This window comes from Buteo buteo, chromosome 8 (genome assembly GCF_964188355.1).
Source record: "Buteo buteo chromosome 8, bButBut1.hap1.1, whole genome shotgun sequence".
In the NCBI taxonomy this organism is placed as follows: Eukaryota; Metazoa; Chordata; class Aves; order Accipitriformes; family Accipitridae; genus Buteo; species Buteo buteo.
The window spans coordinates 13356338-13380396 of record NC_134178.1 but is presented as its reverse complement, the minus strand read 5'-3'; the positions used below and the strand labels follow the sequence as shown (position 1 = coordinate 13380396).

At 39.4% G+C, this 24059-nt stretch overlaps 1 protein-coding gene across 1 annotated transcript in view; it reads right to left on the bottom strand.

Moving 5' to 3' along the window:
• Nucleotides 1-24059, bottom strand: part of DSCAM (DS cell adhesion molecule) — a 412072-nt gene that overhangs the window by 87235 nt on the left and 300778 nt on the right. The window contains exons 13-19 of the mRNA XM_075034798.1: nucleotides 23632-23828; nucleotides 20451-20547; nucleotides 18867-18995; nucleotides 13257-13424; nucleotides 9268-9338; nucleotides 2057-2297; nucleotides 238-384 (exon numbers count right to left, since the gene is read on the bottom strand). Coding sequence (XP_074890899.1) covers nucleotides 238-384; nucleotides 2057-2297; nucleotides 9268-9338; nucleotides 13257-13424; nucleotides 18867-18995; nucleotides 20451-20547; nucleotides 23632-23828 — 1050 coding nt within the window. The remainder of the gene's footprint in view (nucleotides 1-237; nucleotides 385-2056; nucleotides 2298-9267; nucleotides 9339-13256; nucleotides 13425-18866; nucleotides 18996-20450; nucleotides 20548-23631; nucleotides 23829-24059) is intronic.

Here is a 24059-nt window from a genome sequence, read left to right as displayed (position 1 = left end):
GGTACGTCTATGGAGTGTTGCAAACCCATGGTGGATGCCTTCCCTGAGGGCCCCTCCAGGCAGCTCTGCAGTACCTTCTACTCTGTTAGAGCTCTACAGAAAATGGCTGCCTTCACAGGTAGGTGAAGCTTTCTCTAAACCAAAGAGAAAAGGAAGTACAATGCCTTCACAGCAGAGAGTAAATGATATAAACGCCACATATGGCTTGTTACTTGGTAATAGCTTGATTCGTCTCACCTCCGTCCAAGAGATTGGCCCAGTAGATAACCCTGAATCCTTGCAGAATCCCATTCAGAGTTTCTTTCGCCAACGTTGACCAAGAAATAGAGATGGTTTCTGGTGATGTGGCAGTGGCTTGCACGTTTCCTGGAGGGCAGCTGGGCACTGGAATAAGATATTCACCATTTTTAACCCGATGAACACAACTCAATGTTTAGTCTTCAGCTACCCTTTCAATTTTCATTGCTATCCCACCACAGGTTGTTTAATTAGTAGTTATACACTGTTAACAATGCAAAACTTTTATTCTTGCTACAATCCAGGTGTTTCTGCAAGTGCAGCTGGTTTCCCTGGAATGACTTTTGATGCACAGCTTCCCCACTTGCCGACTAGTCTTTAAATAGTTTTTTTGTTGCTTGTTTCGAAAGGGAAATGTGTTCTAGTGCTGAAATATGCAGAATATTCTGTAAGCAGCTTAAACATATTTTTTAAAGTTTGCAGCCAAATTGCCATCTTTCTGGACAATTTTAATGTCCCATTAAAATTGGTGGTGGGGAAAGGTGGGCACTTCTTTAAAAAATATTGGAAAAAATGTTCACAAAATATATTGACTGACATTTAGAAAAATTGGAAGAAGTCAGCCAAATCTAAGGCATTTTCTGTTGGCCATTTAGTGTCAAAGCAATGCAGCAGTATTAGTATCTGGCATTGCTTTTAAAGGTCATGACATCTTTAATTCTGAGAGGGACCCAAAGCTGAGCAATGACCAAAAAAACTGTTGCCAGGAATAGTAAGCATGATGGTTTCTAAAGTAAAAAAAAATACTATTTATTATAATATAAAATATATGCGTGTGTGAGTATACTGCTTTCTGAGGTCTTGCAGTGATCTGTCTAGGCCTAGAAACATTTAGAGTAAATGAAAAACACCAGTCTTCCATGAAGCATATGCCTCAAAATCTGTAGCTCTTGAGAATTTTAGATGTGTGCTGCTCCATTTCCCCTACGTAAAAAAGTCAGATTCCTAGCTGGCACTGACTTCAGTACACTGACACCAATTTACAGTAGCTGAAAATCTGATCTACACTATCCTTTAGGATTATTATTTGCTTTTATACTCCTCTAAAATATTAGGCCATTTTTTGGATATGGAATCGTTCTCTTTTTCCACTAGAGGACTCCCTCTCATTGTTTGAGAAGTACTTTTCATGCAGTTTGAAAAAAAAAACCCAACCTAAACCTAAATTGTTCCTTGGATTAGACAGGTTGAATTTTGTCTGAAATAAAAACGATTTTTCTCTCATTAGTTTGGATATCCTTGAAAAAAACACATATCTCTCTTTGGGCTGACAAGATAAGGGGTAGTGCAGTACAAGAGCTCTAGGCTTCATAGCGGATTCATTTGAAAACAAAAAAAAGCCAACAAAATTACCAGTATCACTTCACCTTTCAGAGTTTTACTTCTTGGCATCTCAAAACTATGAGATCACTATGAAGCTATGATGAGATCACAAAATTTGCAAATATTTAAACACCAGAGCAATAGGCTTTTTAATGAAAGCTATGGTCTTAGTCATTATAATTCACAGCAGGATATATCATATTAGTAGAGTTGTATTTATTTACCTGGATGATTCTGCATCTCTTGCAATGAAAATTGTTCGTGCTTATTGGCCAGTCTGTTCCCATCCAGCTGCCTATTGTATCTAACACCTGTGAAGTCTGGTCTTCTATTATTCCCACTATAATTATCACTAAGCGAGCAATAAATGTGACAAGGTAAAAAGAAATAAAGAAATAATAATATGCCCCATGATAGCTGTTTGCCAAGGACCTACCATCCTCAAGAGTAGTAGTGATGATTTCCTGAGAAGAAGGTCCTATTCCAGCCCGGTTACAAGCCTGGACTACCATGCCATACTGGGTGAATTTTTTCAGGTTATTCAGCGTATAAACTTCACTGTCCCCAGTGGTATCGATACTGATGATGTTGAACTGGAAATTTCCCCCTGCACTGTACTCTCGATAGCCTATCTGGTATCCACGAATAATTCCATTTTGCAAGTGCTTCTTTGGAGCCTAAACAGAAAATGAAGGATTAGACATTAAGTACATGTCTCTAAAGTCAAGTTGTTGCCCTTAAAATTTTTGAAATGTACACAGTGTCAAGATTTTTTTTCCTACTGAATGCAAGTCTATTTCTAGGTAACAATTCAAAAATACTCCCTGTACATGAAGTACTGACTTTTCACCATGACACATAAATTTCAGGTGCAGTTTGTTCTAATTTGTATATTCCTGGCCTAAAAGAAAGACCTTTAAATGGTTCATACACAGAAAAACCTGATAAGGAGATATTCTTGAATTATAATTTGAATTTATAATGTTTTGTTCTCTTATCAGGTGAATCAATCAAAGTTGAGTTGATAAGGGTATATTTGCATTACAGGCTTACCATTAACTACTAATTGTGTTTTTGCCAGAAGCTCCTACCATTCACTCCCTAAATCTTTAGCAAGGCATTTATTGATCTGTTGAGGGCAGTCACATAAGTTTATTCAGCTAGATGCATTAGAAAAATTTTACGCTGTGCTTTGAAATATGCTTCTGTTCATTCAGTGTGTAGTGTGGAAAGATGATTAGATAATGAGTGCTGAAGGCAATAATGAATTGGAAAGCAGGGATTTGCATACTGAATAGCTACTAAAACAAGGTGTACAATATCTGGCATTCAAGAATAGGGACAGTACAAAATGGTTGGCCATAATTATGTACCGTATTTCTCAGTCACAGTGCAAGACTCCTTGTATCTGACTAGTGGAAATAATTTCTGTACTTTGCAATATAAAATACAGTCTAGAGTCAAACAAGGATTGGCAACTCAGGGAAAAAGCCCATTATTGACAGAAATACCTATTAAAATTCCCTTTAAATAGTACTGGACTAATTTTAATATGTGATAACATTCCTTTCTGATTTTCTACATATATGAGGTATAATAAGTATAAACATTTTAAGGGACAGTTTATAAACCATAGACAAAAAGCTCTTTCAAATCCTCCAAACCTCTTTCAAATTCCCACCAGATGCCCAAAAGCTCATCTGTTCCACTGACCCATAAAAAAGGCCTTTGTGACGCACTTTGTCAGCAGTGAGTTAGGCTGGCAGAAACAGCAATTTCTGTTGTTACTATATCCCATTAAATCTACAGAGGAACACTTTCTCAAGAAGAATACTCTTTTCGGCCACAGAACCTGCCTGTTTCAGTGAGTTTATAGTCCACCGGACTAAAGTTTCACTGGAGCTAATAAAACCAGCGTGGGATTTGCCTTTCATCCACTACCAACAAATCATTGCTCAACAAAAGCTGGCACCCTCTCTGTATTCAAAATGTATCACCGGATGGATCTGATGAATTGAATTATCTCTTCAGATGCTTTATTTTTTTCCTCCCTCTTGCCTTCTGAAATAGAAACAAAACTTGAAGCAAGGATATAACTTCTACCGAACTACTTCAGTTCCTCTGGTTCTAACAAGCTCTCTGCAAGCATGGTGCTGTCCATAAAGACGTGGATGACTAAATTAGGAGATTCAGGTCTTGAGCACCTTGTAAGGCACACTGCAGGCATTAGAACTGTGCATTTGGAATCTAAGAGTATTCCTGTTTGAATATTTCTGTGTTTTGTTGTCAAAGAAAACCCAGCTTCTTTAGAAACATGTAGGTCTTTTATTATCAAAACACTTTGTTTGCAAGAGCATTACCTATTCTGAACAGCTCCATGGCTTCATGACCTTTAAATGATTGCAAAAGGTGTTTTTTTTAAGCTGGACTATGAGGTGGAAACTAACGTCAGATTTTTTGGGGGTTTGTTTGAGATTCAGATATCTCCATAAGATAAAACTGTTTCATTCCATCTGAGAAGAAAATAACTTTATCACATTTTAATAATTAAATATTTCAGGGTGAATTGTTTCATTAGTTGAAGGATTTCAAATTCTGTTACTAGCCATACCATTTTACATAGCTCATACGTTTTTTTAGGCATTGTCAATGTTGATGAGAAGGGGCAAAAAGACGGAAGTAACATAATCTAAACATCTCAGATTGGCTAAAGGACAAACAGTTTGAACAAAGCAGCAGACAACTCAAATGTTATTACAGGGAAGAGTGCTTTCAGACAACATTGCAGGTCACGGTCTCTTTTCTAAATGTGTATCAGTGTGGAGGCACCAGTTTAATCATGCCAGGACACCAGTTCTCTCCATCAGTGTTGGATTCCATCACAGCCTGGCAAATCCTCAACAGTCTGCATGGGGATTTCTTGTCTCAAACATTAACATGCGCACTGTTGCACATCTCAAGATCTAAAGCCTCTCCTAGTTAAAGGCTGCAACTGGAACATTCCCAGGAGTGACCATGGGTGGCTTTTGAACAAAAGTTGTGGCCACAAACACACATTGCACATTGAAATCACAAGCAACATGCATAAAACACATACACCACATAAGGTAGTGCATGTATTGCTTTGTGAATGGCATGCACTGCCTACTGCCACATACAGCACACATTAAGATGCCATATGTACGTACACTACATACCATAAGGCATGCACTGTACACCAAGAAAAAGTGAGCATACACCTTGTGCATAATAGATTACAGAGGCATATAGCACATATATTGGAACACATATGTCATACTGTAAAACAGATGGAACATAATGATAAAAGTGAATCGTACATTTACTATGCATTGAAATGTTCTCAGAGCAGAACTATAGCCAGAATAGCCTCTTCACTGGGAATTCTGCAATTATATACTTTCTCATTTTGAATTGGAATAAAATGGCAAATTTTGCATTTTTCATGATACATCTTTATAATTGTTTTAGGTCAAGGGAATTTTTTCTTCAAATAAAATATTAATATTTTACTTTTTTTTTTCACTTTGAAACATTATACAATATAAAACAAGCTCCAAGTCACTTCAGAACAAAGCATTGAAAAGTTCTGCTCCACAAAACTTCAAATGTTCCTTGTTAGTACTATCTAAATGCTTCATTTTGTGTTGACTTTTTGCACAAATAAATCATATTTGATATATACACTTTCTTTTGTATAGGCACATTTTTGGTAGAAAATTCAGTGAAGAATGTCCATGACTAAGTGTTCATGGGGAAAAATATTGTTAACCTTGTTGGTAGTCTTAGAACATTATGAAAAAGTAAGTTTCAGTCCATGATCTTACTGCTTACCTCACAAAATCCAATATTTGCAAAATAGGGTATCAATGACTTTTGTAAAGTATGACATTTTATAGTTGTGTGCATGTGTATATGCATAAAAAGGAAAAGGAATGTTTCCCATGCCTAAATTTAATGGGTTCATTTACCTTGTAAAGTGCTACAAGAAAAAAAAATAAAAAATTTCATGCTCTTTTCTAAATGAGAATCCCTGTTTAATTCCCATTCTTTCCACACCATTTTAAACTATGAAAAAGTGCTGAGTATTATTTAAAAATTCAGTCTGAAACCCAATGTTCTATGTGGACACATAGAAATGGGATTAAACAGATCACAGACCTATAAAACTTTGCTTAACTAGGATTTTCTAAAAGTGGTCTAAGAGAAACTTTAAAGGAAGATTAATGACTGTAGTAAGACGCAGAAATAGAACTTAATACAAGATGAAAGATAATTGATGTGTTATTCTGTGCTCCTTTTGCTGTTATTGACACTGTCTGTATTTAAATGAGGTTTGCCAACTCTAAATATAAATATGTTTCTCAACACAATCCCATTTGTATAATGTCGTCATAGTTTTTCATGGCAAAAGCTCCACATGCCTCTAAAGTAAAAATGACCAGGTTATTACTGAGTTTATTTTCTTCCTTTTTTTGCCTCCATGACAATATAGGATTGGTCCCGTGGGGTATTTCTTTATTCTTAAGTACTTTGTATTACACAATGCAATGAGTGCCTTCTGCACAGCAGTGCATCGTAAGGACTCACCCAAAAGTCAAGATTCAGCATGGAACTGAACCATATTACGTCTGTGGGACCATCTTAAAGTATCTTTTTGAGTAATGGACCAAAACTGCTCTGGCCAGGAGATAACTGCAATAATTCAAGGGAAGTAAATGTCTCACTCCTGATCGGGGACTTCTTAATAGGGGGACTTCTTAATCAGCTGTTACAAATTGTCATTCAGGAGATAATTCTTCTAGTAAAGGTAGGACTACGCAAGCACTAACTTTTCAGGAACGGAGCTCATGGACTTCACTTTGTCTGCAAAGGAGCTTCGAGGTCAGGGAAAACAATTAGGTCTCAACTATGTCTAGCACCGCAGAGAAACTTAGCACCCATCGGATGAGCTAACCTACCAGCAGATAAAGCAGAGACTGCAAATCAAGGCAAAGAGTTTTCAAGGTGAGCACACAGGGGCTTGACAGCACAGAGACCACCATGAGCAGAATTTCAGTGAAGTGCCAGTGGTGCCTTTTGCTGTCCATCCTTTCATAGGCAGACCTCCAGAGTTTCTGCTGCTTGCAGAACAGCACCTCATGGGGTCTTGTGGTATGATGGGGCCATAGGCTACCTCTGGCTAGAGCCAGCAGCACCTTCTTAGCACTTTGCTAGAGGACACTGCTATAGTGCCTCTCGTGCTGCTTGACCACGTCAGATACTGCTGGTCAATAAATTAAAAGATTTAACAGATTTAACAGAGACTGGGTCTATAGGGATAATATCTTGAAGGTTCTCAGGAGACTGGGTATTCATGGGAGACTGGGGGTGCAGTCTGGCAGCACAGTCCACAGCAAACTCCAAATGTCTAGCCAGCATCTGCACAGTACATGGCACCAGGTTCACGTGGTGGTGCGCAGTTCTGGGAGCATGGACCCACCTTTCCTGATCTGGATGTGTGCTGCATGGGTACAAGCAGCCATTTCCAAGGTCACAGGTAGCTCACACCTTAAGCTCACTCCAATTGTGAAAATCCATCTCTACACTCGACTTATGAGACTTGCCATGGCATTGGAGTTTATATTCAATACATAGCTTGTTTCTGTGATTATTTTGTTATATTAGATACTGATCATTACTCGACAAGTATTCACAAATCAAATTCCAAACATGATTTTGAGAATAAAACTCCAGATGCTCATTTGATGTGCTTCTACTCCCCAGACAATACCTAGAGATCAGAACACTAAGTTGGACTTGAAGTGTGCTGGAAGTACAAATTGGACCACATTTTAGACAATATTGTTAAAATGTAGGTGTGGGAATTTTGTTTGTCCTGTAGCTGCTTATACACATCTGCATTTATCAAATTTAATGGCAAATCTTCAGAATCACAAATGGCAGCTATAAACTCCAGCAGTGAACCAATGGTGGTTATCTTCTCTTGTTGCTTTTGAAAATAGCCCCCAAAGTAAACTTTGAAAAAGCAAGCAAAGCCTTTCAATCTGTCTACCCATACATCCATAAAAACAAGTTCATGCATAGAAGCTTGGAGGTTATAGCTGACTAGATCTGATGGCAGTCAAACTTCTTGAGTGCTTCTTTGAGAGGCAAATTTCAGTTGTCGAGAATCACTGTACACTCTGCATTGCTTCAATAGCTACTTCCTTTGCTCTACTGACTGTGTGTTGCATTTAAATCCGTGCTTCATGTATGCCTTTTATAGGTACATTGTTGTGTTTCACTTAAACCATCAGGTAAGCCTGTGGCTAGTGACTACATGCCTTTCGTTTTTGGAAACCATTTGATGGAAACCAGCACTGATAAAAATTTAAGATGTGGAGGAGATCCAAGAATTAGCACTATATTTCTGACCTGTGCATTAGAGGTCTGATAAAGACTACTGCTTTTGAAGCTTAAAACTTAAATGTCTCATCAAACCAGAATTTTCAATGGACCATTTTTAAACCACCATTGAACTACTGAAAAAAATCTTGACAGCTGAGGTCCCGCTCTGTACTAGTTGGACATCTCGGTAGTTATATGTCCACCTGCACTGTGCGGAGATCATGCACTGTAGAAACCTGTCTTTTCAGGACCCAATTCAAAACTAACACAAGATTGTGCTGATTATTTATTGTATAAATAAATAAGCCACCCACAGTTATTTATATGGTTAATAAGCAGCAGCTCACTGTTACTATCCTGGCTTTCTGGATGGTCCATATCATGGGGCAAAATACACATTATCCACATTTGCAGGAGTAATTAACATCACTATAGAAATTAATGGCTATTATGCCACCATCCTACTCCAGCACTTAATACTACGTATTTCAGAGTCTTAAATATATGGAATTATCAATACCATCTGGAAACTGCCATTCATACTGAGATCACACTACTGTAATTAGATAGCTTTATTCTATCCACTACAATGTACAAGCAGTATATAGCACAAAACCATTTAAAACATTGTTTAAGTACCTCTGATATCATACTGAAAGCATTTAAAACATTCTGTCACTGTCAAAACACTGGGCAAAAATCTAGAAAAAATTAATTGAGTCATAAAACATGCCAGATTTGTAAATAATATCAGTTGCTGATATTTTTAAACCAGTAGCTCTGATTCATCAATTCTCATGGACTATACTGAGACCTATATTGCTCTCTCTGTGCAGACATGCCTTCAGTAAGGCTCTGTCCCAAAGTCCGTTGCAATGGGAAAAAAATCCCATTGGCTCCAATGGTTTGGGGAAATTTTGCCCCAAACCACAGTGAAATTCTGTGAGTGCTCATTTTCCAAGCACATAGCCTCATCTCTGAAATCAGAAGGAAGTAGGAAATGTTATTGTCATCAGTACAGGCAAGCAGCTGCTGCTATTACTCTCCAGAGGAAGGTTCTTTCTTTGCATAATGCACCAATCTTAATGGCCAATATAAGATTTGTCGGCAAAGGTATCTGCAAGGTCTCTCCCAAATAAAATAACTGATCCACAGTTGTTATAATAATCCTGTCAATGGAACCTCTCTGAATGCACCATAATACTGTCAGAGTCTATATTCTTGGCTGTGTGTATTTACCTTCCAGGTGACCCTAATGCTTTGTGAAGATATAGGCTCAAGTTGGACATCTTGAGGTGGACCATCAGGAGCTGCAAAGAGAGAAGAGAGATGGATCAAAACCAGCCCTCACAGCACACAGAATTCAGCACTTCACATGGTATGTCACCAACTTAACACACCAGCATCATAAAGATTTGGACTGAGTCAATGCCATATGGAAAACTGAAGATACCACTTCATCAAACAAAACCAGAGCCTCGAAGCTTCCTTATTCAGATGTCATCTCTGGCCAACAGTGAAATACAACACATGCCAAAACATAGCAACCTGGCAAATAAAATAAGAGTGAATAATAGTGACTTTTCTTGTTTAGTGATATGCTCACAGTGCTGTTTCTGCTTTGTAAATAGGCAAGACATAATTTCAGCAGTCAGAACCCTGTAGGTGATAGAAAGGCAGCAGAACCCATCTGAAAGCAGGTGAGACAGGAGCTCCTCAGCTGGCCTTCATGATGTTACAAACTTTTCAGTGGGATCCCCTTCGTTCACGACGGACTGAGCACATTCAGGCAAACATCAAATATTTGATACACAAAAACCTTCACGTTACTCTCTCCGTCTCCTCAGTGTAAGTATCCCAGACTGAAATTGGACAAAAAATAACTGCCAGAAGGAAAAAGCACACTGCAGCTCCTGCCTGAGTCATGGGGAGTTTCATTTACTGTTAATATGCTGCCAAAGGTGTGCGTGATGCTTTAAAGGCGAATGAAAAAAGAAGGCCCTGAGTCTAGGGGAACCTACTTGTCAGCTGGGCAGCTACAAAGCAGATCAAGAGTTGACTGGGGCTGAATGGAGAGGTGTGAAGTAAATTGCTTGCTCAGCAAGGTAAATCGTTGTAAAAGAAAGATCTGAAGAAAGGACTGGAGTAATCTCGAGCTGCTGTAGAGGGTTCCCTTGATGCAGAATATGGCCTCAGTAAAAGCTATTAAATTAAGTTTAATAGCATGACAAAGGAAGTAAAGCAATAAAAAGGGTGAGATGGGGCTGTTAGAGGTGGAGCAGCAGTAAATGTCGGCTGTGGTGAAAGGAACCAGAACATTTTTGTTTTAACTGATGAAAGCACAGAGACCCAGAACACAGCCTATAATATGCTTAAGTTATTAAAGATGCCCTATTCTGTGCCATTCTTGACTGTCCTTCACATGGGAAATTTCCAAAGGTTGAAAGAACTTTATTTCCACTGCCCTTGCATTAATGTCCAGGAAGGAGAAGAGGAAAAAGTCCATGGGCAAAAATGAGATCTCTATGAATTTTTTGAATCCTGTCCTTGATTCTGTCCCCCTGTTGACAAACACAAATGCCATTTCTCCAGGTACATTATAATGTAGTGGAATTTGAGCAAAGCATTTGATCCTAAAACTGGTTTTTTAAACATGTTCCTTAAAATCTTGACTTTTTGTTGAAAGACCCCAAATGTTTTTACAGACCAGAGTAGCTAACCGTTCCCAGCATAACATGGTGAAATGTTAAATAAGAAGTCATTTATTTTATATACTTAATGTCATACAGAATTTGTGACAAAGACTTAAAGAAAACCCAGATATCCCAGCTTCCTCTATTGATTTCAGTATTAAACAACAGCCATAATGCTTTTGTTTTTCTGACAAGCATTAGAGCAAGTGTGTACCTGCAGTCTATTTTCCAACACAGGAGCTAACTGTGGTTGTATGGAGGGAAAGCTGTGGTCTGTAAGCTTTGAAATCATGCCATGCTTGACTATCTTTTTGCCACAGAGACCCTTTACAGTTTTTTTTCTAATAGCTAGTGCTGGGCAACTCAGGTCACTGTAATATGTGATACACAATCTGCACCCCCCTGCCAATTGAATGGTTTGAGTTGTTCAGGTTTTATATTGTCTTTCTTCGACCTTTATTTTGCTCCCTTCTCATTACGTTCTCTCTTATTCCCTGCACCCATGCTGTTCTCCATTTTCTATCGTAAAAGTAGAGAACAGAAGTAAACAGTGATCAAAAAATGATGATCCTATACATTGCACACCACCTGAAATCAAAACCCAGGAGGCAAACATCACATACTCTGCCTAAGCCTGACCTCCTCTCTTCCAATTGTTCCCTAGGTAGATCAGTGACTTTTGAACACAGTTCCACACTGCTGGTCTTTTTCTCCAAATAGATGGCTCCTTAAAAGACAGTGACAAAAGGATCAATTATTCTGAAACTTGGATACAGAGAACTGAATAAAATGTTATATTAAGGTTCCACCCTGTCCTTGGGAAAGCTGGTTTTTTATTTCAAGTCCAGCTGCTGATCCTGACAACTGAATTATCAGTCAGGAAAAACACAGCAAGTAAGAAATATTCCAAGCATGGGTGAATAAGAGAGAACCAGAGAGTAGCTCCAAGACCCACCCCTCCACTTTGAATGTATACGCAAAAGGAAGGATGGGCATTTTGGGGATACAGATGATGCTGGCCAGAAGGATGGACAGTCTGTTTTCTCTAGTGATTTCACATTTTCATTGAACAAAGGAAGCGAAAACCCCTGATCAAATGATAAATATGTTGCAAACAAACTATTCACCATTAATAAAGCTGTTCACTGAAGGCTTTCCTTTCATTAGGATGAAAAAAGACACCTGGTGAAAAAAGAAATGCATGTGGTCTCCTGCTTCTGCTTTGCACTGTGAACCCGTGTGTCCTGTTCTTATTCAGAAAGTCCCTTGGAGCCGAAAATATGTTCTCCTGACAAGGGGTATATTTTCACTGTAGTAAATTCACCCACAGGGAAAATGAGTGGGAATTACACAGTTGTATTCATATAAGCTGAATGGAAAATCGGTCACTGAGTGTTCAAAGCCTACACCAACATGAATCTTGAAAAAGAGTTAGGGTTTTCACTCCCAGGACACTGTCACCCAGACACTTGCATTATGGTTTTCCTCTCAAAATTCCCAAAGAAGGAAGCATTGCTGCCTTAGCATAAGATAACAGGAAAAATAAAATTAGCAAGATAAAAATGTGTTTTCAAATACAAATGAGCAAGCTCCTTTCTGGTCAAGACTTTTCAGAGTAACTCCATCCAGTTTCAGTGGGCTAAGGGTGTTAAAGATGCTTGGGTTACTCTCAACACCTTTGTACATTGTATATAATTGCAATGTATGCCTGGCACCAGTATTTATGGCCATTCAGCATTTTCATTCTAATTGCTGAAACAGAAAGCTGTAGCCCTCTGCTTTTCACCCATAAGCCTTTTTCACTGTCACATCTAACATGTAGGACTTGGGAAGCGGTAACATGCACAAGACTGTCCTGTCCTTATCCATCTGCCACTTCTGCTAGCCCTGAGAAATGAAAATAAGATGGCACTGGAAGGCAACAATTTGAGTACACAAAAGAGTGGCTCCAGCTGCCAAAGTGAAAATGCCCACATAGCCCTCCTGGTACAGAAACCTGTAATGTTGTAGAAGAATACGAGGCAACAAAGAACAGGAGGATGACATAAACTAATGACAGCCAACTGACTTTTACAGCCATCAGAAAAACTAATGGTGGGTGGGTTGGGGGATGGAATAGTCAAAGGAAGATTTGATTCATGTAGATCAATGTTCTCAAATGGGGGTAGCTTAAATTAGCCATCTATACTAATATCTGAGCATCTAAGGAAAGCCATAAGACCCACGGGAGGAAACGCCACTAAAAATAGGATGTTGTTGATTGAATTGCCTTACTGTAGATATAGATGCGCTGTTTCCAGTACCCCAGGCTGAAAATTCGGAGTACAATGTCTTCTTTGACCACTAGATGCCACTGAACAGCTCTAATTACAAGCCTATGCGATGAAGTTGCAAAGTCACAGTGTTTTATGGGAACAATTCAGTATTTCTTTTGATGCAGCTGCAGCAACATAAGCAGCATTTCAAGTAAAGATTCCTCACATCAAAGACCAATAATTCCCAGAATGATTTAGATGCTACAAAACCAGAGCGTACCTGCTTCATCGGTAGTGATGGTGAGCTCATTGCTGGCTTCACTCTTGCCGATGCGATTCTTGGCATACATGCGAATGTTGTAAGTTGAGGAAGGGTGGAGGTCAATGATAGTGGCTTGGTTTAGCTGAGGGGAAACATCTTTGGTTCTCTGAACAGAATCCCAAGAGTCTATTTAATAAGAGGTTAAAATAAAACAGACAAATAAAAGATGATGTTAACGTTGCTCACACAACCATGCAGTTAAAGCATCTCACAGAGCAGGATACTGCCATTGCTGAATTAACCCAGAAAATGCCTGCTGCTACAAGCAAATCGAGTGATCACCTTCCTTGACAGCACTCCCGACTGCTCCAAGTGTGGTGCTGTGATCAATGGGATCTCAGCCCCAGGGTCATCAGCAAATCTAAGGAAATAGCTACTCCTTTGCCTTTTTTTGAGGGAGTGGTGAGAGCAGCAAAGATTCCCCAGTTGTGTGTGTGTGTACATACTGGTTTTTTACCATTGCTACATTGGAACAACTGTGAAAAAGATGGGAGCTCCTGCCCCGAAGGGATCCTCACTCAAAGAGAAGGTGGGTTGTGCTCCAAAAAGGGGGGGAAAGGAGTTAATAAACAGGAATGAAGGGCTCTTAGACTTTGATCCCAAACTCCAGGAGTGCAGACCATAGGTGAACAGTGAGCACGAGCTTGGAGTACTTGGCCATGGGGCTCAGCACCCTCCAGGACTGATGCTATCTCCCTGACTCATGTCAGGATGCAGCAGCAGTTTAATACAAGGGGAATGTAGAACCCTCTTAGCTCTTTGCATATATCTGTAAAAGGAAGAGCACATTATTATTATTCATGCTTACTATTCATCTGCCTGTTATGTTTTTAATAAATTCTCCAGACGTATAACAGGAAAAAGGATGGAAACTGGCTAAACACAGTAACCACTCCTTTTCATCCAAGCATTCAATTGCTGCTAACAAAATAATAGAATTTATCCATTCTAAGCATCTTGATGTCTTTTATGAGTTGCCATCCTTCATTTCTTTCTTACTGCAGGCGATGTTCCTCCTTTAACCTCTGCAGCATCCTATAGGGGATGTCACTGGAGGCTCTACAGGAGTGTTTTACAGTGTGGGTCACTGTAGGCAGGATTGCAGAAAGCTCAGCAGATAAGAAAGGATAGTTTAAAAATAGAAAGCTTACTCAGATACAAAATATTTGCACATAAATTCTTTTATACGAGCTTGTTAAAGATGCGCGAGTTGTGATAATGACATCTGCACCTTGGCTGGTTACAGGGCCTGTTTGCTTGTCCATGTGGTTTCGTTTACCCAGAAAACATACAGGTATCAGACATTTAAGTGCTAACCAAATTCACTTGAATATATTTTCCCTTGGTAACTGAGTTTGTCACAGCTACCTCTGCAGGATACTTTCAGAAGCTTTAAAGGAGTTACCTGCAGGCAGTGCTGCTACAACTTGCTTTCAGTTTGCTACAACTTCACATAATTTCTTAAACTTTACAGAATTTTAACCAGCAGTTACACTCCATTGTGTTAAATGTTATACAAGCACAGAAGGTGACTGTCTCTGTTCCAGTGTACCATACCAACAGGAAAGAAATTTTTTAAAAAAGACCTGCTTGGTACAGAGAATGTGTTAAATTTTCCCTTGAGAATGATGAGAATTTCTTTTAATATAGTCTGTACATTATCAAATTGCTTAAGTTTTCACTTGGTTGTTTGAAATACTGACCTCTGAGTGGTAGGACTCTGTAGTACATATTAGCTGCTGAAATCAAATAAACAAATTGGAAAATTTCAGGTAATTCTTAGTACATTAAGTAATGACATGCCATGGAGAAAGAGAGAGATGAAAAGTCACAGTCTTTTGTACTTCTCAATGTAGGTTTCCAGTGTTTATTTATGACTAATGCATGGTAATCAAGAGGATTTTTTTATACACTTATCCCCTTTTTGAATGGTAAAATAAACCAAGAAAAAGCAATCCCTCCAAACTGAATCAGTCCAGAGAGAAATGAATCAACTTCTTTCCAAAACCGTTTTCAGTTTTGAAAAATTTAAGTGGTATTAAGGAAAAGAAAAAGAATTTGTTTTCTTCTGGCAAATCCTAAAAATATTTGCTCGTGTCCACGTGGTAAGTAATTGAGTGAGGTATTAAGATTGACTACTGGCTCTTCTGGGTTTTATTGTTGTTCCAGAGAGCTCTAAAATCCACTTACCTAGAAAGACTGAAAAAGCACAGAAAACAAGCAGCAATGGTCTAGCAAAAAAAAAAAAAAAAAAAAAAAAAAAAGAAAGAGTGGAATTTTTAACATATTCCTTGTTCCACTCATGAAATGTTCCACCCAGGCGTTTCTCAGTGTGATATAAAATGCACGCTGACACAATGATCCATGAAGACATTTATGATTTCATGAAACCCAGCAGCTTTGCACCCATTCGGAAAGCAAAGGCTGGAGCTTTGGGGTTCCTCGGTGGAAGACAATGGGGACGCACCCGCAGCTTTTCAGGCCACAGGCCGGGGCAGGGGCTGCCCCCCCCGGGCCTGGCCCAGTGCTGCCACCCTCAGCGGGGTTGGGGGGACAACGATGGGACCCCCCAGCTCTGTGAAGGTGTCTGCGTCCTGAAGGGTGATCAGTTCACATGTGAGCACAAGAAAGCGCGAAGCACAGCCCTCTCCCTTTGGATCTGGACTTAAATGGTACTATGGTCAGTTTGCCCCTCAGCTTTCCCTAATGGCATAAAAAATAAAAAGGATGAGGAAAGGCACAAAGAAGGACCCCCATACCTGTTCCTATCTCCAAACCTTTTTCTACACCTCCAGTGGAAAAGTCCGATGGCTGCACATCAGTGGTTTGGATGAAGGGCCGGGTCTGAGCGCCGCAGGTACGGTTCTGTACAGACAGGCATTGTATCTACGTACTGAAACAGCCTGAAATGCTGAGCTCCCACTGTTCATCTTGCTCCTGCATGGCAACTGGGCCCTACGGATGCCACCTATCCATGTGACAGGCAGCTCCATGCTCCTTCTAGAGGGTAACTAACATGTCTTTTTTGTCTGGTGGCACGGTAGGGGTAGATAGGATACATGAGGGCAGCATCGTATAGTGAAGTCCACGCATGACATGGTCACCTGCACATTCTCTGAAAGTGTGAGAAGTTCTGCAGTTTTCCTTCTTGAGAAGCATAGATGATGCATCCTGCTGTAAACCCATTTCTGAGTCCTCAGGGTAAGCAACACAGGTGGAAAATTCTCACTAAACACAACTGTGCAGTTTACAGCTTTCCTTTGGCCTTGGCAGGATGCTCCCTGAGCTTACCATCTGGATTGTGAATGTTTTACCTAAGTGTTCTTCTGTCCTGTTAATATCTGGAAACTGTGAGAATTTTTCTTAATTCCTTCTTCTTTGTTCTAACTTACCCCAACCCTGTGCAAGTTCTTCAGTAACTGTCTTTGGTGTTTCATCTTCTTGATGATTTAATTAATGATGATAATCGTGTACAAGAATTCAGAAACCTGATCCTAGTTTCTCCAAACATTCAGTCTCAGATTCCAAAACCTGATGTTTCTGTTGTTTGCAGTGAAATGAAGATAATCTGCTCTTTTTAGGACATGACATCCAGTATTTGTCTTCATATACAGACACAGAAATACTTTCTCCACCACCAATTCTGCCACCCTCTATTTTTAATTTCTTTCTTTTTTTTTTAACCTTTATCACTATGTTGTGTCTTATGTTTTCATCCAATCTGATGGTGCTTTATTTGCTGTCTTGCTATTGATTTATCATGCCATGTTACAGAGACATAATTTTGCAATGCAAATTCACAGTGATTACCACCTAATCTTTGCCTGCATTCTGTATTATTGCTTGAAAACATTGAACTAAATCTAACAAGGATGTTTTATAGCTCTAAGTCCTGTTCCACCACTGCTTCAATCAAAGGAGGGCAGCTCAATCTTCCCAGGCGGGGTTATGCTGAGTTACATGATTCAGAAATACCAGAAATACCAGTGATGTTTTCGGGTGAGAAAGGAGCCTTTCAGGCAAGAATGACTTTCAAAAACTCTTCTGGAGCAGGTGGGTGGTTGGAAAGAAAGGAAAAGAATCAAAAAGAAAACAAAGCCCAGAAACTTGTAGGTATACATAACCCTTGAAGGCGTCCTTACCTAGCCTACATCTCCAAACCTGTGATTCCTGACCACAGCCTCAGTGGTGAAATTTCATTTGTAATCTTTCAGGTACCATGCTCACCTGTACATTATCAAGTTTATTTACAAAGACAATGCAAAAATGCTGACTGATGATTTAACACTCTTGAAAATATTTTATCTAGTAATGAAAACATCACATTTTTGCCTGAGTCAGTAAAGCACAAAGGAAATACACAATGTAGACAAGTGAAGAATAGTAAAGATGGGTAATAGAGTCATTTAAAAAAGAAATTCAGCAACTTTTAGAATTCTATGAACAAATACATTTTTACATCTCAGAACTAAAGGGAGAAGACTATAAATGTACTATAGTTGCTTTGATAAACAGAATGTTTTGCTGATAAGCACACATAGAGGATTCCTACCAGTGGACTACGTCCCCTTAAAAATAGTGCAACAAACTCCAACATAAAATAGCAAAATACAATTTCTCAGTGTCTTTTTAATCATACTTGAAATACGGAAACTTTGTTCCATTGCAATTTCCTTTCTAGTCCCTTCTCAAATAATGACTCATGGACAGTGCTTAACAATGTGCCTCATTTCAAGTGTGATTTTACATTACATATTTCCAATGCACCTTGAATGTTTTTAGATTTCAACAGTGAATATTTTGGGGGCTTAATATGTGCAGGAACAGGAATATTTTTCTGACTTAGGGAGTTGCTTTTTTTTTTTTTTTTTTTTTTAAACTATTCACCTCATTCATCTTATTAGGCATTCATTGATGTGACTACCTGGTAACCTAGCAGAAAGGTACCTGCTCTCATTGGCCTGCCAATGTGTGCCACTGATCTTATCCTTCAGAGTATTTCCAGTACGTTACTGAAAAGTCTGCATGGTGCTTCAGCAAACTACCACACAGCTTTCTTCGTCTAGAAATTCTCATAACTACTCTTTTTCACTGCTGACTTTCCAGGGAAGACGCCATGTATTCAGCTATCAATAGAAAATAACCTCTAAAAATCAGCACTACAGGAAAAGATAAACTGTAAAGGCAAGTATTTTTTTTCTACAGGGAAAAATAGAAAATGAAAAGAAAAAAAAAACAAACGGAGAAAAGATAAGAGCAGGGACCAAGAATCAGCCAGCAAAACCATCATACCAGCTATCACCTAGAATGGCTTGTTTTACAGAAAAATTTATTCCCCTTATGTGTAGGTTTCTCTGGTAAAAGGGAAAAGCAGCAATTGCTAAACTTAATGTCCTTACCTCAAAAAAAAAGACAACAAATGAAGATAAATCTTACTGTGGAAGATTAAATAAACCATGGTAAAAATTTCCATCAGGCAGTTTCAATTTATGAATTATCTTTTACGATACAAATTCAGTGATGAATGACTAGTGATGGGGATGACTTCAGAGGAAGATTATTTCTTACCCGACTTATTTTTGCACTCAATATCATAGCCAGTGATTGGGCTGTTTCCATCAAATCCCATGGTCCATCTGAGGGCAATACTGCGTGCTCTCACCTCTCGGATTTCTATTTCAGGAGGGTCGGGGGGCTCTGAGTAAACACACACACACACAGTTTTAGTCAGAAGAAAGCCCGTACCCTTAAGATAACATTTATGCGCATGGCACTGACACAGCTTGCTGGTGGTAAGCTCTCATGGCATTTTCTCCGGTCACTCATTAGTACCCTGAGCCAGTTAATCACCTACTGAAGAATGCTAAACAGAGGGAGGAAAAGTCACTTTTCAACTAGGAGTCACTGAGGTAATCTTGAATACTGACTTCTGTTTAACCTTCTTATATGCAACATAGAGTTGCATTTCCTCAAAAGCACTCTGGATTGGACTACTCATACTAGAAAAGATTTTTGCCTTGAACACCACAACCATGTCTCACTGATACTTCTACAGCTTTTACACAAAAAGTGATGGTAGAAATATGAATACTAAACTTAAAAGGGCTAAATTTGGTGGAGGGAGGGAGTAAAATTTCTATCTCTTTGAGTAGGTTTAAAGGTCTTCATTTAATAACAGAATAATTTGATAGCAGTATAAATTTACACTAAAATGTCTTTCTGTCTCTAGAGTTAAGGATGTAAATAAATAGCATTTATACCAATTCTAATGCCCCTTTAAATTGTCATGGCAGTTTAAATGGGCAGTGGTGTAACTGAGAACCTGTCCCCAAACTCCACCTGAATTTTTCGGCAGTGCTGCCTTAGGCATTCCCTGAAATCTGCTGTTACTTGAAATCAAGAGTGGGGAGAAAGAAATTTGCAAGTCCTAGAAATGTGTTGTGTGCATGCTCAAAGGCATACAAGCAGAGGAACAGGCATCGCACAGAAAGAAGCAGTGGCCAGTGGCGGAGTCCTGCCCATGCTCTGCATCCCAAATACCGTCTCTCAGCCACTCCAGGACTTGCTGCTGTCTGCCTGAGTGAAATCCTGGCGGAGGGGAACCCCAGCCCTGGGCACAATAGGTTCCTAGAGTTTGCGTTGTGCAAACTGATTACGATTTATTTTGACTGTTTAAACTTGAAATATTTTGTTTAAAGATCCACAGTAGGTTTAACATTTCTCTAGAGATAAAGTCAGATCACTTTTGCTTTATTTCAGACTTGGGGTTTAAGCACATTTGTTCTTTAAAAATAAATGCAATCCTGTCCCTCTCCCCCTGAAAATGTAACCGCCTCATATCCACTGTCCCTACTGAAGATGACAGTTTTAAGTATCTTTAGTAGAGTGTCAGCTAGTGTATGTAAGAAAAATTCATCTTATTAATTTGTACAGATCTAGAAGGACTCGAGCTCATCCTTTATTTTGATTTAATCTGTGATGCTGGAAAATGAAAGACTGGGCGTCTTAACACAGCTCCTCATTTCTTTGACAATGAGGAATACATTTAATTAGGAATCAGAGCCTCCCTCCCCCAACAGATTTCTGAGGATGGCATACACTTACTGTACTACAATAGCTGTGTTTTTTTTCCTTATGTTGTCCTCTTCCTACCTTGCACAGTGAGCTGAATTATTCCACGATCCTCCCCATAAGAATTGATGGCATGGCAGGAAAAGAAGCCAGAATCTTCACGCACAGTTGGCAAAATCTATAGGTGGTTTGAAAAGAAGTGATTGATTGAACAGCATGCAGAGAAAATAAACCAACAGCTTTTCTGTATGGTGCAAGAAAAATTGTACAAACTGTTTTACTTGACAGTAATAAATAGATATTGCATGTTATACACATACATACATATGCATAGTAAAGCATCTAAAATACCGAGACTTATCAAAACTGGCAACACCTGGGCTGAGGAAGCAGGCTATCAGCTCTACATGTGTAGTCATGAGTTGGAGCACCACCTATTCCTGTAGCTTCTCATCAGAAGTCTTGTTTCCAGTTACTCATAAGTTTGCCAAGTATTTAACAGTTGGCTGAAATTTTCCATACAAAATGGTGCCTCCTGCTGTCTCCAATTTTTTCCAGTTATTTCTGAAAATAACTCATGTGGCTGAAGTCTGTGTGGAGGAAATAAAGTTTCAAACACTGGTGGTGAACCCTGTAGTATTCAGTAGGGTGCCTCATAATAAAATTTTGGGTGGCTTTTCTTTTCAATTTGTTATTTAATAACATAGAAAGTTATACAGGATCTCTATGTACATGATCATAATGATCTTTTTCTACAGGACCACTGCTTCATTCAATGTACAATAGGGAGAGGATTTTTTTTAAATGAGCAGATATTCCAAATACCATTTTCTTCTCATTGTTTGGTGTGCTGGTCCACACTTTATTTACTGCACACAGTTCAAACTGTGCCCTGAAGACAGACATTCATTTTCTCACAGCCTTTTCTGTGGATTCACCTATGCAATACCCATTTCAGAAACATGAGTGAATTTATTTTCATAAACCCTGACATCATGAAGAGTATTACCACCATTTCGTATGGGGAATTAAGGAACCAGACATATGATAATGTTTGTGGCTGCTTGACAAGTTGCCATATATTAGCTGAGCCATGGTAACTCCATGTGCTCTTTATTCCTCAGCAAAGCCAAGGTAATATGAGCACAACTCTCATTCACCACTGGTTAAGATAAATGGATTAATTTCCCACTCTCTACAAGGATATTGGAGAGTTATCATCTGAGATGTGGTAACATGTCAAGCTGTGTTAAGTTGCACGTGTGGCTGAGCTTTAAGATAGGAAAACAAAATTTTTCAGAGCCCAATTTGATACATCTAGGGCCTTCTTTCCCCCCCTCAGAGTCCTTAGCAATAAATAGCATTTCATGTGTTCATAACAGCTTCCATTGAGTTAAGCTGCAGCTATGAGGGCTTAGTACTTCTGCAAATCAGACCCCAAGGGCTCAAGGCAAGTACCTAGAAAACAAAGAACACACAATTATTGGCCACCTGTGAAAAGTTTGGTTTCAATGATCAGCCTTGCATCACACAGTGTCTTTCATTACTCAACCCTAATTCAACTCCAGAGAAAATCCAAGTCATGCCTGACTGAGGCAGGGGTCCTGCAGAAAAAATAAAAGCTGAGTATACAACTAAAGATCACATCATCATGCACACATGCAAAAGCACTGAGTTAAAAGCTTCAGAGACAACCTTAATCCTGACATTTTCTATTTTGGGGGCATTTTATCTCTCAGAAGTCAAAGGTTTTGTATGATGTAACATACATATGGATGTAGAATGCCACTACTGTACACAACTGCTTCAGAAGAGACTCCTCCAAGCAGGTCTCCAGCCTTCCAAAAAGAAATATTGTTGTGCACCCAGGCATTATCTTATTAAAGTCAATAAGACGAATGAGAGCAGAGAGGTCTAGGGGTCTATCCTGTAATTAAATATTATTTGTAACACAAATATACTAATATGAACAAAGTCACACGTAGAACTTATTCTTCCTTACAGAAATCAATGACAAAGCTCCCTCACAGAGAGCAAAACCAGATTTCTACTGGATATCATCCAACACAATTTTTGTCTAGTAAAGAAAGAGATATACCTTAAGAGTTACACTAGAATATAGACAATCACCAGAGAGCTAGAGAATTATTTCCTTGAGCCTGGTAAAAATGTTTTTAAGCATGTGACTAAAAAAATGGAAAATCAAGATTTTTGACTGAGAATCTATATGATTTTTTAAAAAAATCTTTTAGATTTCATAAAGGCACATGTAAAAATATAAAGGAATGGACTGATAACTTTCTCATGTTGGTAAATTTTAAATTTGAGTGGGAAAAGGTATATCCTGGTACATTGAGGGCAACGTCATAGTTCCACCCATTGTAGGTGACACCATAACGGCAGGAGTTTCCTGTGCTTCCATGGCATCTTGGGGAAACTTAAGTCCCCAAACCAGCAGTGCCACTCATGTAGTCCCTCAATCTAACCCAGGTCAGCCACTTAGTAGTTAACAGAATCCCACATACTGATTTGTCAGGCAGGTCGAGATGCGTGGTTCCCACACCACCAGACAGCTGTCTGTCACAGAAACAGAAGTGAAGATGAAGTCTATGACTGTTTGCTAGGTGGCTTGGTGACTTCTGCTACTGTGTACAATAAGTGCCAAGGACTACCGGCAGCAGTAGATATACTACTTACGTATCTACATGTGCCTTTTCCTTCCATCTCACTTTGAATCTGATGACTAACCTGACTTTGTAAAATGGTCTCACAAGCCTCACGAAGTGAAAGGGAGGGAGAAAACGTAGTTTAAAAAGACAGCATTTTTATCTCAAAACGGCTAATGATTTTGGTGAAGGAAGCCTGACACACATCAGAGCTAGAGGTCAGATATTTACTCAGCGCTTATCAGCAGTGTACTCAAAACTGAGCTGTGGCCCTCCCAGGAAGGGCAGGCTAAGGCATGAGCCATGTTGCTCCTGAGACAGAAAGGACAGGGGGGCCGTGAGCCAGGCTTACTCTCTTGTTGCCTCTGGAGCAGGGGAGGATGGAGATTAATTTTTCGGGGTGGGGGATAGCGGGTGGGTGGGATGCAGAGATTTCCTCTATGTCCTCTTGCTGCCAGCTCTCCAGGGCTGTGCCACGGGTGGAGCGAGTGGTGGGGCTCTGACCTTGTAGGGCAGAGGTGTGCAACCCTATCAAAACCAAATCAAGCAACACTCTCACACATGTAGATGAGTCGCAGGTCACTTTGTTTTCTTACCTGCAGAGTAGAGATCACTTCATCTCCAACTTCCTTGGTGGAAACAAGGTAACGGGACATTTCAGGGTTAATGATTCGGTCTTCTTTTTCCCAGCGGACTATGATGGGTTTCTCTCCATGTGCTGTGCAGCTCATCTCCTTCTTTTGACCTTGCGTTGCCAAGGTGGTATTTGGATAGGAGGTTATCATAGCTGGAACTAAAACCAGACAAAACAAAAAAATATCGTTCCTTAGTGAGCTGACTAGTCTGTCGATATAGGCCTGGTGCTTTAATCTGGGTCTCATTCAGCTTGCCCATATTTGACGAGATGGCCAGAAATGTGAGGAATTATTTTACTTTCATTGCTGTGTAAGAGAATTTTCTTAAGATTGAAGATGAGCCTCAAAGGGAATTTAGCAGAGAGGAGCTGGGACTGGACAGCGGGGCT